We start from the raw sequence: 18,866 nt of genomic DNA on the forward strand, positions 1-18,866 counted from the left end.
CAATTGGTCAGGTTGTAGTTGGAACCGTGTTGCAGTCAGTTGATCATGGAAGGACAATGACATGAGTTCAAGAAGATGCTTTTAGCAAATCCTGACAAATTAATGTGTAACACCAAACAATTTATAATTACACTTAACATAGTGTAGGGGCCTTGGCTGCTTACAACTGGTTACAATATATTAAGGATTTGGATGAAGAGACCAAGGGTAATTTATTCACATTTTCAGTAGATATAGAGCTGGTGGGAATCTTAGCTGTGAGGAATACACAAAAGAAAAAAAAATCTGCAAACAGATCTAAACAAGTGAGTGCTCAAACAGGGTGCAGATCCGGGAATGGAATGTAGAATAGTTATAGCATGGAAGGTCTGACTGTTTATTGGCTCTCAGCAAGAATATTTCAGAGTTCCGGTAACTAGTCTTTTTTTTGTTTCCCTACAAATTTTTATTCTTCAGATAATTATTCAATTCTATTTTAATATCTGGTATGAATCTATCTCCACCATGCTCCTGGGCAGTGAACTCCAGCTCTTATCTGCTAGGTTTTAAAAAAAGTTCTTGCTACTGGCCTTAATTCAGTTTATTTCTTAACTCTTTCAATGAAAAATGATTAAAGGAGAAAGTGACGTCTGCAGATGCTAGAGATCAGAGCTGAAAATGTGTTGCTGGAAAAGCGCAGCATGTCAGGCAGCATCCAAGGAACAGGAAATTCGATGTTTCGGGCATAAGATGAAGGGCTTATGCACGAAACGTCGAATTTCCTGTTCCTTGGATGCTGCCTGACCTGCTGCGCTTTTCCAACAACACATTTTCAGCAATGAAAAATGATTACACCTGCTCCTAAATCTGCACTTTATTTTCTCCAATTTCTCTTTCCCACACACAACTTGGGCTCTTAGAAGCACTTTTGTGAATTTTTCTGCACACTCCCTAATGCCTTCATACCCTTCCAAAAATGCTGCATGCAATGACAATATCAGAAATGTAGTTCCTTTAAGGGTAAAATGGAACAGTTCCAGAGTTAATTTGAGAGCAAGTGATGCTCATTGGATCTTGTTTCCCATCACCGAATCACTTGTGGTATAAACCTAGCTCTTGGAAGGCGGTCAGTCGCTGGTGTGCATCTGCACCCAGGTCGTGACCTTCCTCTTTCAGATCTTGCAGTGATACCTTTACGTCGAGCCTCCTGCTAGGTGGTGCACCCTGGCGATGTATTTTTTCCGCCAGGTGCGTAACCTCAACTACGACATGCAGCTCCTGTTCGTCGACCGTGACAGTTTGGAGGTCGCCCTCAAGGTGCTGCCTGTCTTTTACCAGGACCTGATCACTGTCTGGAACATAGTCGAATCGCGCCACGCCTACCCTCCGTCAGGAGTATCGGCTGTCGTCAGGGAGCCGTTGCTTAGGAATCCGCACCTCCGTGCTTGCGGGTTCGAGTGGCTGTCGGAGGGGAGGGCCGTAGCAGTGAGGGTGACCAGGTTTGGGGACATGCTGGGTGGCAGGGGCCTGGGCTAGACGCTGCCGCAGGATATAGCGTGCAGGGCAGCAGTAGACGTCTGGTACGTGGCCACCGCCAAACGATTTAAAACGGCGGTGCTCAGACCCAATGTAATGCACCAGTTGGAGGATGCTCAGGTGTGCGGTGGAATCCCGTCTGCGTTCACCCCTGCCCGGACGGAATTTCACATCGGCCCCAAGGTCCCGTACTTCCTGTGGGAGCCTGTGCCCCACAACCTGAGCCGCCTCCGGAATTTTAGTTTTGTCCCTCTTAAGGATGTAAAAAGGCGGGCCCTGTATCAACTGCTGCTGCACACCGTCCAACTCTTATCCCTCATCCACCGTCTGGACATGCCTTGGCGTGCCCATTTGCCACCGGGCCGTAGAGATCCCAGTGGAGGGCTCTTTATGTGGCAGCCATAGAGTTTCAGAGATGTACAGCATGGAAACAGACCCTTTGGTCCAACCCGTCCACACCAACCAGATATCCCAACCCAATCTAGTCCCACCTGTCAGCACCTGGCCCATATCCCTCCAAACCTTCCTACTCATATACCCATCCAAATGCCTCTTAAATGTTGCAATTGTACCAGCCTCCAGCACATTCTCTGGCAGTTCATTCCGTACACGTACCACCCTCTGCGTAAAAAAGTTGCCCCTTAGGTCTCTTTTATATCTTTCCCCAATCACCCTAAACCTATGCCCTCTAGTTCTGGACTCCCTGACCTCAGGAAAAAGACTGTCTATTTATCCTATCCATGTCCCTCATCATTTTGTAAACTTCTATAAGGTCACCCCTTAGCCTCCGACGCTTCAGGGAAAACAGCCCCAGCCTGTTCAGCCTCTCCCTGTAGCTCAGATCCTCCAACCCTAGCAACATCCTTGTAAATCTTTTCTAAACCCTTTCAAGTTTCACAACGTTTTTCCGATAGGAAGGAGACTAAAACTGCACGCAATATTCCAACAGTGGCCTAACCAATGTCCTGTACAGCCGCAAAATGACCTCCCAACTCCTGTACTCAATACTCTGACCAATAAAGGAAAGCATACCAAACGCCTTCTTCACTATCCTATCTACCTGCGACTCCACTTTCAAGGAACTATGAATCCGCACTCCAAGGTCTTTGTTCAGCAACACTCTCTAGGACCTTACCATTAAGTCTATAAGTCCTGCTAAGATTTGATTTCCCAAAATGCAGCACCTCACTTTATCTGAATTAAACTCCATCTGACACTCCTCAGCCCATTGGCCCATCTGGTCCAGATCCTGTTATAATCTGAGGTAACCCTCTTCGCTGTCCACTACACCTCCAATTTTGGTTCACCTACAAACTTACTAACTGTACCTCTTATGCTCGCATCCAAATCATTTATGTAAATGACAAAAAGTAGAGGACCCAGCACCAATCCTTGTGGAACTCCACTGGTCACAGGCCTTCAGTCTGAAAAACAACCCTTCACCACCACCACCACGTTCTGTCTTCTACCTTTAAGCCAGTTCTGTATCCAAATGGCTAGTTCTCTCTGTATTCCATGAGATCTAATCTTGCTAATCAGTTTCCCATGGGGAACCTTGTCGAATGCCTTACTGAAGTCCATATAGATCACATCTACTGCTCTGCCCTCATCAATCTGTTTTGTTACTTCAAAAAACTCAAATCAAGTTTGTGAGACATGATTTCCCACGCACTAAGCCATGTTGACTATCCTGAATCAGTCCTTGCCTTTCCAAATACATGTACATCCTGTCCCTCAGGATTCCCTCCAACAACTTGTCCGAGGAAAGGCTCACCAGTCTATGTAGTTCCCTGGCTTGTCCTTACCACCCTTCTTAAAGAGTGGCACCACGTTTGCCAATCTCCAGTCTTCCGGCACCTCACTTGTGACTATCGATGATACAAATATCTCAGCAAGAGGCCCAGCAATCACTTCTCTAGCTTCCCACAGAGTTCTTGGGTACACCTGGGGATTTATCCACCTTTAACCGTTTCAAGACATCCAGCACTTCCTCCTCTATAATCTGAACATTTTACAAGATGTCACCATCTATTTCCCTACTGTCTATATCTTCCACAGTAAATACTGATGCAAAATATTCATTTAGCATCTTCCCCATTTTCTGTGGCTCCACACAAAGGCCGCCTCGCTGATCTTTGAGGGACACCATTTTCTCCCTAGTTACCGTTTTGTCCTTAATATATTTGTAAATACCCTTTGGATTCTCCTTAATTCTATTTGCCAAAGCTATTTCATGTCCACGTTTTGCCCTCCTGATTTCCCTCTTAAGTATACTCCTACTTTCTTTATACTCTAAGGATTCACTCGATCTATCCTGTCTATACCTGACATATGCTTCCTTCTTTTTCTTAACCAACCCCTCAATTTCTTTAATCATCCAGCATTCCCTATACCTACCAACCTTCCCTTTCACCCTGACAGGAATATACTTTCTCTGGATTCTTGTTATCTCATTTCTGAAGGCTTCCCATTTTCCAGCCGTCCCTTTACCTGCGAATATCTGCCTCCAATCAGCTTTCGAAAGTTCTTGCCTAATACTGTCAAAATTGACCTTTCTCCAATTTAGAACTTCAACTTTGGATCTGGTCTATCCTTTTCCATCCCTATTCCTCCCCCTTTCTCTTGGGGATCTGGGGTGGAGGGTGCTGCACGCAGCGGTGCCCTGCAACCGCAGATTGCGGTGGTTCATGGACTCTCAGCCTAACTGCCTGTTCTGCGGTGCTGTGGAGTCTGTGAACCACGTATATATTGGGTGTGGGCGTTTGCACTCCCTTTTTGCTAATTACTGAATCAACCTGCAAGTTTACCTTGAGAGAATCCTGGACCAGAACTCCCAAATCTCTTTGCACTTCAGACTTCTGAATTTTCTCCCCATTTAGAAAATAGTCCATGCCTCTATTCTTCCTCCAAACGGCATGACCTCACTTTCCCATGTTGTACTCCATCTGCCACTTTGTCCACACTCCTAAATCGGCCAAATCATTTTGCAGCCTCCCTGCTGCCTCAATGCTACCTGTCCCTCTACCTATTCTTGCCAGAATGCCCTCAGTTCTTTTAACTAGATTGTTGGGACCTCAACTTTTCTACGCATTAACAATGAGCATTGTGAAACACCACTTGTCACCGGCTGCCGCTCTGAGAACGACCCTTTTTAATCCCACGCTCTACTTTCTGCACAGTTTTCTTTGCTTGCTTTGTGCAGCTTTATCTTTTTTTTGCACTCTATCATTCCATTTATAAAGTGCAGACTTTCATAAGACATTAACTGTTTTCTCAGCCTGTGCTGCCACCTTCAATTAATCGTACACACGCTCCAAAGTTTGTTTTGACATTCATTTTCAGTACTGTACCATTTATTTCTCTTCCTGGTTCTTCCCACTTCTCTGCATTTTGATAAACCAAAGTTTTGTATCATCCATAATTTTGAAACTGTGCCCTGCATAACTAGTAGATTTTTTAAAAAAAGCAGTGGTCCTAAAATTGTACTCTGGGAAGACCCCCTATTTAAAAGTTTTCCTGTCTGACAAACTACTCTCCACTTCTTCTGTTTCTTAACATGCTGCCAAATGTGTACCTATGCTGCTTATTCCAAGGGTTATAACTTTGTTTATAAAGCAAAGTTTTTGTGGTACATTTCAAATATCTCTCGGGAATCCACCTGCATTTCATTCTTCAACTTGTTACCACACCAAAATTTCATGCAAATTGGGTAAACATGATTGACCCTTGACAAATCCATGTTGGATTTTTGATAATTCTTTGTTCATGTACTGTTAACAATGTGCTGAATAATCATTTCTGAAAACATTCCCATCACCATGATTAAACTGTCTTTTCAGTAGCTGATGGGCTTATTGACACCACTGTTCAGACAGTGCAAACATTTGCAATTCTTCAGTCTGTTAGCACCATGTCCCTAATTAATGACTAGTACCACCACAATTTTCCCCTCTATTCTTGGATGTATCATATCAGCCCTTTATGTGTAGCCTATTGATCCTGTTTAGAATTATTTTAGCCCACAGCATCCCGACTCCTCCTTCTTTCACTAAACCTTGGGCAATGTCATCTTCAAGAGTATTTATTCCTTTACATTGTCTGTCTGTTGAACATGGCCTGTACCCTCGGCATGATTGCTTCCAAGTGGGGTCATGGATTAAAGTTAAGAGGTAGGGCTACAGGCTCCGATGCTTGTGTGCACTAAAGCAGCAGTCTGGCGGCTCAGTGGTTAGCACCGCTGCCTTGCAGTGCCGGGAACCTGGATTCAATTCCACCCTCAAGGCAAATGTGCCTGTGTCAGGGTGGGTTTCCTACAGATGCTCCGGTTTCCTTCCACAGTCCAAAGCTGTGTAGGTTTGGTGGATTAGTCATGCTAAATTGTCCATAGTGTCCAGGGATGTCTGGTTAAGATGATCTTTGTAAAGTCAGTGTGGAGTCAATTGGGCCAAATGAGCTGGATCCATATTGTCGGGATTCTACAGTGCTCAAATAGTTCTTCAGCTGTCTCTATGAACCAGTCCCCTTTAGGCCCACTCCAATTTTTTAATTAACATTTTTCCAATTTTTTAATATATATTCAAACAAACTTTGGATTCATTTTGTGTTAGGGCAGTTTATCACTATCTTTCCTCTGCACCCTCCATATTCAGCTGTTCTAAATAGTTTCATTCATTAGGGAGAAAGTAGAAACAAATAGTTATCCCAGCATCTTTTGTGCAACTACTGATGGCTGGCTCAGGCACATTCAGATATTAGAGCCTGCAGCCTGACCTAGAAGTACAATCCACAACCCCCATGGAAACACATCATGGCGAGGGCACAGGGCATATTCAACAGAACATAAAAGGAATAAGACCAAAAAGATTATTATTTAAATAACTGCTCAATGCCACACTCCTAAATGCAGCTGGATGTCTGCTAATGCTATTGGGAATTGGAACTTGTGACATTTGTAATTGTTTTAGAGATGAGATCAAAAACCTGAGCCAGTATCAAAAGGAATATAGCTGAGTTGAGAACAAGCCAACAAAAGCTGCGGCTTATGATGGTGCATTCATGAGCCTGTTGGCACACCCATGATGGGTGTTTGGAATAATATCATTTAATACTCCATGTTACTGTGGAGCAATATTACGAATTTACTGATCACTGCTGCTTTTTCAGTTTACTGAATAGTAGGTTGGCCAGTACAATAATTTACTGAAACAAACAACGGGCTCACACTTTCATTTCCTTCACATTTAACACAAAGCTTACAAGCAGTGCAGCACATTAATGTAATCTTTAAAATTAAGTAGCCTATCAAGTCAGATACTTAAGGTGTGATTATATACATACGTTCTACCATTTATTTTACAGTTTAGATTTGAACTACTTGTTTTAGTCTGTGTGTAACAGTGACTTTAATGTTCAACTTGTTGGCATTTCTGGAGTGTTTTCTTTAATAGAAAGCCAGAACAAAAAACATTTCTAATGAGATTAGATTGTAGGTGTTGGGAATGTTATCCTTGGACAGAAGGTAGCTGAGAGGGGATTTGATTGAGGTTTTCAAAATCATGAGCAGATTTAACAGTAGATTCAAGCAGGAACAGCTGCTCTCTAAAAGAAAAATAACAACAAGGAAGTGATGTTTAAACAAAGCTATGGTGCTGAGAAAAAGTATTCTTTCTCACAGTGAGTAGTTTGGATGTCTATTGCACCACCTGGAAATGTGGTGGAGGCAGGTTCAATTAAGGCATTCAAGGAGAACTTGGATGATTATTTAAGTAGAAATGGTGTGCAGGGATAACACAAGACTGACACTAGGTACAAGAAGTGCTGCAGATTCACGGTTTTATGTGAAGGATCCAGAAGTATTTGGGTAGAACCCTGCATGTTTATTTAAAGTGAAGAGTTTAAGGTTAGTGTGTGACAAGAAAAAGGTTTTCAATCCCTCAAGACCAGGAGTAGAAAGAAACAACAAAGTAAATCTATAGATGTGATAGAGAAAGGAATTTCCTGGTGTTTGAGTACTATAACTTGATAGAGTTGTGATAGGCAGGATTGCATTTTGTCATGTTTCAATCTTCCAAAGCATATTCTGTAAATAGCTTGGTTTAATCCATTTTATCTTCACTTCAGTATGGTGGCAGTGGTTAGCACTGCTGCCTCATAGCACAGGGACCTGGATTAGATTCCACCTCAGGTATCTGTCTGTCACTTCCTGGTGCTCGGATTTCCACCCACAATCCAAAGATGTGCAGGCTAGGCCGATTGGCCATGCTAAACTGCCCATAGTATCCAGGACAGTTGGGTGGATTAGCCATGGGGAAATGCAGGTAACAGGAATAGGGTAGGGAGTTGGCGTTGGAAGGTGCATGTGGACTCAGTGGTCTGCTTCCACATTGTAGGGATTCTACAATAACCAAACCTGCAGCATTATGTTGATTCCTTTCTGTGAAGGAGCACCTCATTTTAAAACAAAAACATGTAAACTATGAAACAGCTGGGACCATAAGATTTGAATGTATTGTTATGAAGCACTACCTTCTGATTTGAAAGCCTTTCAAGGATAGGTATTAGCAATAATTTTTTAAAAATGAGAACTGTACTTACCAATATGAACAGTACAATTCAAACCCTGTTTGAAAAAGACAAATGAGAAATTTCAGCCAAGAGCAAATGCAACACTGTTTAATGTAATTATAGGTCTGAGTTATACACTGAGTATTTATTGGTCTCTTTATACTTAAACAGGAAGTACATTTGCTACAGTATCCATATGATATGCATTTGTGTCCTTTTGCTCACAGGACATATACAATACATTACAAACAATGGAGTAGAGCATTATTAATCCAGGTATGCATACTGAAAGCCAAACAAATTCAGTGACAAATGACTAGCTTTTGATACTAATGCTCACAGGAGACTGTTGGCTGGAACACTGGGAAATCCCCTTTCTTGCCTTTTGATCATGCTCACTAGCTCAGGAATACTGAACCTTGATTTAATACTTCCTGCTCAATCCTGTATTAGGGGTCAGTTTTGACAGTGTCTAAGTTCTGGACTACTGGTCAAATCAACACCTTTCAGATCCACACACGGGAGAGCTATTCACCAAGCCTGAAACAATAATAAGAGAATTAAGGAAGTCAATTATGACGTTCATGTCTGAATCTGAAACCTTCTTGATGAGCAGGTTTTAATTGAGCTCAACAAAACACCATGTTCTAGGAATAGTGTTGCACAATAAGTACAATATTAATCTTTAACACACAAAGTGCGAGTGTTGGAAATTCCCCACATGTTGAAGTAGTGCTCTGGCATGACAGTTTAAGGGACCAGATGAAACAGAGGACTGCAGGTGTTGGAGATTAGAGTAGTGCTGGAAATGCACAGCAGGCCAGGCAGCATCCGAGGAGCAAGAAAATCGATGTTTCGGGCAGGATCCCTTAATCAGGAATGCCTGCTTCTCAGATGCTGCCTGATCTGCTATGCATATCCTGTACCACTCTAATCTTGAATATAAGGGACCAGCTTGCCTTGATCCCTTGCATCTGTAGCCAAATTGTAACAGGTCCACGGCAGATGCCATCTCCCTGGAACATCTGGAAAGCGATGATACCTACATCAGGCTCCTACTTATTGATTACAGTTGCACCTTCAACGCTATAATTCCAACCAAACTAAATCTCAAATTTACCCTCTGGATCCTCTACTTCCTGACCCATAGACCACAATCAGGGAGATGAGGCAACAACCCCTCCATGGTAATCCTCAACATCTGCATCCTACAAGGCCATGTACTCAACCCCTTACTATACTGCTCATACACAATTACGTAGCCAAATTTCATCCTAACTCCATCTACAAGTTTTCTGACGATACCATAATGGTGGCCAAGTCTCAAACAATAACGAGACAGAATAGTGTGGTGTAAAAATAACAATTTCTCCCACAATGTCAGCAAAGGAGAGCTGGTCATTTCCTTCAAGAAATACAGTGGAGGGCACATCCGTGTCCACATCAATGGTGCTGAGGAGGAGATTATCAAGAGCGACAAGTTCCTAAGAGTGAAGACCGCCAAACTGTCCCAGTGCCCTCACGTTGAAGCCATGGTCAAGAAAGCACAACAACACCTCATGAGAATAAGGGAATTCAGCACATCTGTAAAGACACTTGCCAGTTTTTTTAATATATAGATGCACAACAGAAAGATTCTATCCGAATATATCGCTGCTTGGGCGATATTACTGTGCCCAGGACCATAAGAAACTACAGAGTTGTGAACACAGTTAAATCATCACGCAAGCCAACCTTCCATCCATTGACTCCATCCATACTTCTTGCTACATTGGGAAGGCAACCAACATCAAAGATCCCTCCCAACCTGGTTATAAACTTTTTCCTACTTCTTCCAGTCGGCAGAAGATGCAAAAGCTTAAAAATGTATACCAACAGATCTAAGAGCAGCTTCTTCCCTGCTGTTAGACTTCGGAATGGACCTCAAATTTTACATTTAAAATGTTAATCTCCCTCTTTGTGCGCCTTCTCTGCAGCTGGATTTTGATCATTCCATATCAAGTGCATTAGGGCAACACAGAGTGAAGAATGCATTGTTTACACTGCCCACGGAACAAAACTTTTCACTGTATATAGGTATGAGACAATAAGTCAACTGTTCAACTCATCACTCAACCACGATTCTCACTTACCGGTAATTAATAAAAAATGGCTTTTAAGAAAAAAAAATTAACTTGATACTTATTACAATTAAATCATTTCTAGATCCAACCAGGAAAAAGTACATCGAGCCTACGTGCCCGATAATACTTGGTATGTTGTTTGCTGTGGAGACAATTTGTACAGGAACTATTGTTGAAGAGTACGTGACATCTTTTGTGGAGCATCTAAGGGCAGCACCAATGTGAAAGAAAGGGGCAAGAATGCAATCCTTTCCAAATTATACTTTCGCTGTCAAAATAATTAAAATATATCAACTATGAGCATGTTTCTGTCCTCCTCATACCTAGTAAGTACCTTTTATCATACATAGCTGTTTTGCAGACCCTGATGCCAGGGAAGAACAGCCAAAATTTTGACCAAAGGATTTCAACAGGTCTGTGACATTAAAGAAGTCCAACAGAGAAAAATAAGGTACTGATTTCCCTGACAATGTCAAACCAGGCAAGATTAATATGATATTGTCATGGAACAGAAATCCTGGTAGTTTGGTCCCTTTTGCCCCATGCATGAATTAAACAAGACGACGACATTTGTTAGCAGAATATTGTGCTGGTGGAAGTGGAGTACACAGTGCCAGTTTCCTAATGATGAAAATACCATTTTTCCTTCAGGAATGTTGTGACTCTACTGAGCAGGAGTAACTCGAATTTCAGGTCTCTTTTCTCCTATTCCTGTTCCATTGGAAATTTATACGTGCTCTCAACTGCCACGTGCAATCACATAAGATTACCAAGCAACGTAGCAAAATAATTTTTTTTATTTTCTGTCACATTTTCTTGCTGAAATTTTACTTAATTAAAATGTTGACACAACTGAAAGAGAGTCAGTAACACCTGTTATTCTTCACACCTACTATTGGTGGGACAGGAAGAAACCACATCATCCCACTAACCATCTTCTTTTAAACTGTACCTCATTGTTCTGAGTAAGTTCCACTTCTACTTCTAGAAATCCAAAATGAAAACTTTCTGATATAACCACATCATCACTGCTTTCTTGAGCCCTGCATAAATTACATCTCAACCCATGATAAGGACATGGAGTAGGCCATTGTACCTTTTAAGCCTGAATGCCGCTCAATAAGATCATAGCTGATCAACCCCAGACTTCATCTCCTCATTCATGGCAACCTATCCTCAACTCCCTGATATTTCAAAAGTCAACTTCCTCATTAAAGACGGATCTACCTTCCTACCTTCTATGGGGTAGAGAATTCCAGGCATTATTACTCTCCTTGCAGCTCAGTGTTAAATGAATGAACACTTACTCGGTAAGCTTGCTCCCTAGTTTGAGATTCCCCCATCTTCTCAATATCTAGCCTGTCAAGCTCCCTCAGAATCTCATTTCAATCAGATGACCCCTCATCCTTCTAAACTCTAACGAGTAAAGACCTAACTTAACTAGAAGTGAATTCTGTCACTCCTGGTTATGAGCCTACAGACTTCGAACTGCTTAAGAATGCCAGTACGTCCTTCCTTAAATACAGGATCAAAATTATGCACAGTTCTCCAGGGGCAATACAGGACCTGGTACAGCTGCAGCATGACTTCCTTAGCAAAAAAGGCCAAAATTCCACATACTTTTTTATTTACTTGCTGTACTTGCATTCTAAATTTGCCTCATGCACAAGAACATTCTGACCCCTCTCTGCTACACTTTTTCAAAAAAGTCTTTCTCCATTTCAATAATTGCCTGCCTTTTAATTCTTCCCATGGAAGTGCATGCTCTCACACTTTCCTACACTAAACTCCACACAGAACATTCTGCCCACTCACTCGACCTATCTTTGCAGATTTGTATGTTTTCATAAAAACATGCCTTCCCATTTCTTATCCATATTAAATAATCTCTTAGTAAAAACACGAGGATATTAATTATTACTTGGAAAAGGCACCAGAGACAACAGTGACATACCATACGTAGCATCCTAGCTAGAAGTTAGTAACTTCAGGTTGATACATAAGCAGAATTCACAAAGATTACTGACAATGATATTTTAGGTATATAAGCAATTCAGGACATAGCACCCCAAAAGGAGTCATGAATGTTATTTTTAACCAAATCACTACGTACTATTTTCCACAAAAATCTTTTTATGGCTCAAAATGCAAACTACCACCTGTATCCTCCGCTGTATCAAAGTCATCGTTTCTGTGAATTAAAAATAATGCAATACTGGAAATCTGAAACAAAAGCCGAAAAGGTCATTGGATTTTGAAATATTAATTCTGTTTTTCCCTGTACAGATACTGCTAAACCTGCTGAGTTTCTCCAGCACTGTTTTGTTTCATTGTTTCCGGCTGTGTTGTGTACACACAGGAAGCCAAATAAAACCACATTTCGTCTGTGATCATAAGTTAGGACATCTCAACAGATCAACCACAAAGCAGTAAAAATGAAATCTATGTATATCTCAGGCAAACAATGCCAAGGAGTCTCAGCAGCTGTAGAATGTACATCATCAGAGTACTCTGTACATCCACCTAGGGACTAGAACCTTGCTGAGATCAAGCATGGCACAAGTTCAGCAAAAACATGACTAATCAGTACTTTTAATGTACTGAAATCATCCAAAAGGAATTACACAGGAGTATTATACCAAAGTATGACACGGAGGTACATGGAGATACTGGTTAGAATATTTACAATGCCTTCCCAAGTTTGCAGATCTTTGAAAAATAGTAGATAGGGGCAAGATCTGGATGGATTTCCTGATCTTTTAATGAATAGGGAGAAGAAGGATATGACAGATATCCAAACTTAACAGGGCAACTTCAAATCAGTGTTGAATTCAAACAGATTCCATTTCTACTGTAGCAAGGGACTTAACGTTTAATGAGGGAGTTTATTTATGAAGATGTAAAGGTTCATGAAATTCTCAAGCAATTAAGTTCCAGTACTATAACAATAGAAAAAAAACTAAGTCTGTCTGAGAGCTTTAAAAAGATACCTAGCATTTATAATAGCTGTTGAATGATATTATCACAAGAACGATCATTGTTGCATGATTAACATTTGGCTGCTTTCTACAAGCTACAAATGACCACATCGGGATTTCTATATAAACTGACAACTCAAAGAAGTCATGGAAGAATTAGATGTGTTTGATGTGGAGTTAATAAGTAATTGTTTTTATAGTTAACAAGAGGTACTTTTAAAGTTTTCAATGGAAGGGGTAACTTTAGCAAAAGTTGTAACAGAAATCTCAACCTTTATTTAATCTCAAATGGTTCCCAAGGTCTGTCCATGTCGATACTAGCTCAAGAGAGGTAAAGAGCAAAAGCTATTCAGCTGCTTCATCAATCATTATCCCACGATCAAAAGGGCTAAAGTGAAGATGATCATGAGAGTTTGCAGTGTTCAGCATCATTTGCAATTCCTCAGATACTGAAGCAGTTCATATTCAAAGCAACAAGATGTACGTGAACTTGATGGATAGGAGAAGCAATTCCACTTTAAAACATTCCAATGCCCTAGTTCAATGACCACAGTTTCCCGTCCCACATGATCAACAATGCCCTGCAGCCTATCTCCGCCACTTCTCACACCTCCGCCCTCGAACGCCACCCTTCTAAACACATCAAGGATAGAACTCCCTCCCGATCTTCATCCATTTCACTAATCTCTGGACACAGTGCATTATCCTCTGCCATTTCCACCAACCACAATCAGATCCCACTAGGAGATACATTTTCCTCCCTACCCCATCTGCATTCTACAGAGACCATTCCCTCAGTGATCTCCTCTTTAGGTCCATGCCTCCCCACCAACCCACCCTTCACACCCAGCACCTTCCTTTGCCACCACAAGAAGTGTAAAACCTGCACCCACACCTCCTCCCTCACCTCTATCCAAGGCCCCAAAGGATCTTTGCACATCTGGCAGAGATTTCCTGGCACACCCACCTCATCTATTGTGTCCATTGCTCTGGATGTGGTCTCCTCTACATTGGAGAGACAGGACGCCAACTCAGAGCGTTTCAGGGAACATCTCCGGGACAAAACAACCCCACCACCCTGCGGATGATCACTTCAACTCCTCCTCCCTGAGGATACTCCATCAAGGACACTCCATCTGTAGCAAGTCCTGGGCCTCCTGCACCATCAAATCCAAGCCACCTGACAACTGGAGGAAAAACGTTTCATCTTCCACCTTGGAACCCTTCAACCACAAGGCATCAACGTCACCAGTTTCCAATTTTCCCTTCCCTCTACCTCAACTCAGATCCAACCCTCCACTACCCTTTTCACCTGTCCTACATGTTCCTTTCCACCTATACACTCCACCCTCCCCACAATTACCCCCCCACCTACATCCACCTCTCACATTCCCAGCTACCTTCTCCCAGCCCCACCCTCCTATTTATCTCTCAGATCCTTATCCCTCCACACCCTGAAGTAGGGCTTATGCCCGAAACATCGACTCTCCTGCTCCTCAGATGCTGCCTGACCTGCTGTGCTTTTCCAGCACCACTCTTTTCATCCGTGATACAATATTCATATGACCAAGATGACAGACAGTGACCACTTCACAACAACATTGGGCATGGCATTACTATTGCCAAATCCTCCAATACCTCAGCCTGGGGACTTCAAATACTTTTCTTATAAGACCAGGTCAAAGACTGGGAGTTCTGCTGCAAGTATCTCACCTCTCCACTCCCCTATGCCTGTCCACCACCTCTAAGACATAGGTCAAGAGTGTGATGGAATACTCCCCATCTGCTGAGATGAGGGTGACTCAAACAACAAGAAGCTTCACAGTATCCACCTGACTGCTTAACAATCAACATCTTCAAACATCACCAATGAAGATTGGCAGCCATCAAATGGTGACTGTTATCAATGGACATGATACGGAAGTGACAGTCTTGGACTGGGGTGTACAAAGTTAAAAAAAATCACATCAGGTTCACCACCTGATGAAGGAGCGGCGCTCCAAAAGCTACTGCTTCCAATTAAACCTGTTGGACTATAACCTGGTGTTGTGTGATTTTTAACTTTGTTACCAATGGAGGACATAAACCACATCCTGACTGAGAGCTACTTCACTGTGGCTGGGTCAAAAGTTTTGTAACTTCCTGCTGTGTCGAAAGCACTTAGAGCAGCTGATCATCCAGGCAATTAGGGATAGAAACAAATATTAACCCAAAACTGACACTTCATATTAAAGTTTAAAAGGTACACTGTCCCGATTAGTTTCGTTTTAAACCCGTCCCAGAATAAATCTCAAAAGGAAATGCAATCAACTTGCTGGTCTCCTATACCTCAGCACGGTGCTCCGGTATTTTCATGACTTTGAAACTATGTTTTCCCTCTGGAATACCAGATTAACCCCCTCAGTGATAACCAATCCCCTCCATCTTACCGGCTGTGAACAGTCTCCCAGAATTTCCAACCTCCCAGGTCCAGCTCGACAGAGCAGAAATACAAAGGTGATGATGAATTCCCGGAGATCCATGCGACTGCTCCACACCTGCCCGACTACAAGTTGGAAACGGACTTTCCCTGGGGGGCAACCAATATCTCAACAAGCCAGCAGGAGGGCCGGAGTGGAGATCCCCATCTCAGTCCCGGTCTCTAGGCCGCTCCGCTTCCTGGAACAGCCAGGACGGAGCCGCCCGTCCAGAGCAGATGCTGAGTCTGTTTCCGCACATTTCATAAAAGGGAAGGTTCCTGTGCTACAGTAGGTGTGTCCCGAAACTCTCGCGTTAGGTAGATCTGAGTTCAATTTTCACCTACACCAGCTTTCGCTCAAAAGCTGCGTGAATCCATGTGAGATTCTGTAAATCCCTTTTTTTAAAGAAATAGAATATTGGGGCACAGACTGCCTCACACAGGGCAACTCACACCTTCAGTTCATTATCTGGGTCAACATAGCACCTATTGTTAAAGCTTACTTGAGAATGTAACCTTAAAAAAGGTTCTGGGATTTACATATAAATGTAACATGGAACGTTACAGCATAATACAGGCCCTTCAGCCCTCAATGTTGTGCCAAATGTGTGAAATTAATACGATGCCCATCTAACCTACACCATTCCATTATTATCCATATGTATGTCCAATGCCCATTTAAATGCCCTTAACATTGGTGAGTCAACTACTGTCACAGGCAGCCCATTCCATGCCCCTACTACTCTCTGAGTAAAGAAATTACCCCTAATATCTGTCCTAAATCTATCACCCCTCAATTTAAAGCTATGTCCCCTTGTGTTAGCTTTCACCATCCGATGAAAAAGGCTCTCACTGTCCACCCTATATAACCCTCTGATTATCTTATACGTCTCAATTAAGTCACCTCTCAACCTTTTTTTCTCCAACGAAAACAACCTTCCATTCCACGTAAGATCTTCCTTCCATTCCAGGTAACATCTTAGTAAATCTCCTTTGAACCCTTTCCAAAGCGTCCACATCCTTCCTACATTGCAGTGACCAGAACTACATGCAATACTCCAGGTGCAGCCTTATCAGTGTCTTATTCAGCTGAAGCATGACCTCATGGCTCCGAAATTCAATCCCCCTACCAATAAACGCCAACACACTGTATGTCTTCTTAACAACCCTATCAACCTGGGTGGCAACTTTCAGGGATTTATGCACCTGGACACTGAGATCTCTCTGTTCATCTACACTGCCTAGAACTTTACCATTAGCCCAGTAGTCTGCATTCCTGCTACTTCTTCTGAAGTGAACGACCTTACACATTTCTGCATTAAACTCCATTTGCCGCTTCTCAGTCCAGCTCTGCATCTTATCTATGTTGCACAATGTCCTTTGACACTATCCACAACTCTGCCTACCTTAGTGTCATCTGCAAATTTACTAATCCATCCTTCTATGCCCACATCCAGATCATTTATAAAAATCACAAACAGCAGTGGCACCAAAACAGATCCCTGCGGCACACCACTGGTAACTGAGCCCCAGGATGAACATTTCCCATCAACCACCACCCGATATCTTCTTTCAGCTAACCAACTTCTGATCCAAACCACTAAATCACCTTCAATCCTGAAATTCCGTATTTTGTACAATAGCCTACCATGTGGAACCTTATCAAACGCCTTACTAAAGTCCATTTATACCACATCAACCACTTTACCTTCATCCATCTGTTTTGTCACCTTTTTGAAGAACTCAATAAGATTACAAATTTTTCCCCAGAAAAATATAAGGTATACTGAATGAAACACATAAGGTAGTTGCAAAACGTCTTACACAGATACAAGGATCATAAAAATTACTAGAGTCTAAGGGCTATATCTTTATATTTTGGTCATATCAATTCTGTTGAGTTTCATGGAGAGATTCTCTAGCTATCAATCCCAAAATTTCCTCATTAACTACCTATCCAACCCCTGCAACGCCCCTCTCACCCGATGGTAGCTTGATTCTTCCACTCTCTGTAGCTGGAAGAATTCATCAGAATAGACTCAACCCTGGTGCCCATGCCATATTTAAACCCTGGCCAAACATCTGGTTAAACATTGGCATTTTGGAGTTAACTTTCACCAGCAATGTACTGGCACAGCAGCTTCTAACACGCACTGGTCAAGGTGCCGGCTGCAGCACTGACTTTGTCATTGGGAAACTAACTCAACTTGTTTGATCTTGCACAGATGACAGTAGTTATTGTTGATGCATTTGTGAGTGCGCTGCTAGGAAATCTCACATAACTCACTCATTACTCTCTGGAAAGTGCCAGTTACATTGAATTTGAAAGGGGCTGTCACTTTCACAGCCACCAGGAGAGGATGGCCTCCTTTGCTTCCAGTCTCACTGTTGGCACTGTTCTCTTACAATATTGGAGGACATATGGACATTGTGCCTCACTGATCCTCAGGAAATGGATTAAAGGTAAAGGACTTTAGCATTCCTGAGGCCCCAAGGCATCCCAACAGGCCTTGCAGCTATGACCTCTGCTTCAGCTGGGTCCTCTGTGGCAGCTTGATGTCACTCCTGGTCTTAATCCACATCTGCTCCTCCTCCAATTGCCTTCAACTTCTTAGCAAGGCCACCACTGTGACCAGCTGTGGCTTTCGCTGGCAGAGACCTATGTTGGGAACAGAGAGGTTCTTACCTTAAATTATTTGGATGTGAACATGGGAGGGATAGTTAGTAATTTTGCAGATGACACCAAAATTGGAGGTGCAGTGGACAGGAAGAAGGTTACCTCAGATTACAACGGGATCTTGATGAGATGTGCCAATGGGCCGAGGAGTGGCAGATGAAGTTTAATTTAGATAAATGTGAGGTGCTGCATTTTGGAAAGGTAAATCTCGGCTGGACTTATACACTTTAATGGTAAGAAGTGTTGATGAACAAAGAGATGTTGGAGTACAGGTACATAATTCCTTGAAAGTGGAATCTCAGGTAGCTAGGATAGTGAAGAAGGCCTTTAGCATGCTCTCCTTTATTGGTCAGAGTACTGAGTATAGGAGTTTAGGAAGTCATGTTGCGGCTGTACAGGACATTGGTTAGGCCACTTTTGGAATATTGCGTGCAATTCTGGTCTCCTTCCTATAGGAAGGATGTTGTGAAATTTGTAAGGGTTCAGAAAAGATTTACAAGGATGTTGCCAGAGTTGAAGGATTTGAGCTACAGGGAGAGGCTGAATAGGCT

The 18,866-nt window shown here is 42.4% G+C and overlaps 1 protein-coding gene across 1 annotated transcript in view; it reads right to left on the minus strand.

The window, feature by feature from the left end:
- Positions 1-15,887, minus strand: part of il17ra1a (interleukin 17 receptor A1a) — a 54,193-nt gene extending 38,306 nt beyond the window's left edge. The window contains exons 1-2 of the mRNA XM_060839421.1: positions 15,610-15,887; positions 8,110-8,134 (exon numbers count right to left, since the gene is read on the minus strand). Coding sequence (XP_060695404.1) covers positions 8,110-8,134; positions 15,610-15,702 — 118 coding nt within the window. The 5' untranslated portion in view covers positions 15,703-15,887. The remainder of the gene's footprint in view (positions 1-8,109; positions 8,135-15,609) is intronic.
- Positions 15,888-18,866: the final 2,979 nt, after the last annotated feature.

This window comes from Hemiscyllium ocellatum, chromosome 19 (assembly GCF_020745735.1).
Source record: "Hemiscyllium ocellatum isolate sHemOce1 chromosome 19, sHemOce1.pat.X.cur, whole genome shotgun sequence".
Taxonomy (NCBI): Eukaryota; Metazoa; Chordata; class Chondrichthyes; order Orectolobiformes; family Hemiscylliidae; genus Hemiscyllium; species Hemiscyllium ocellatum.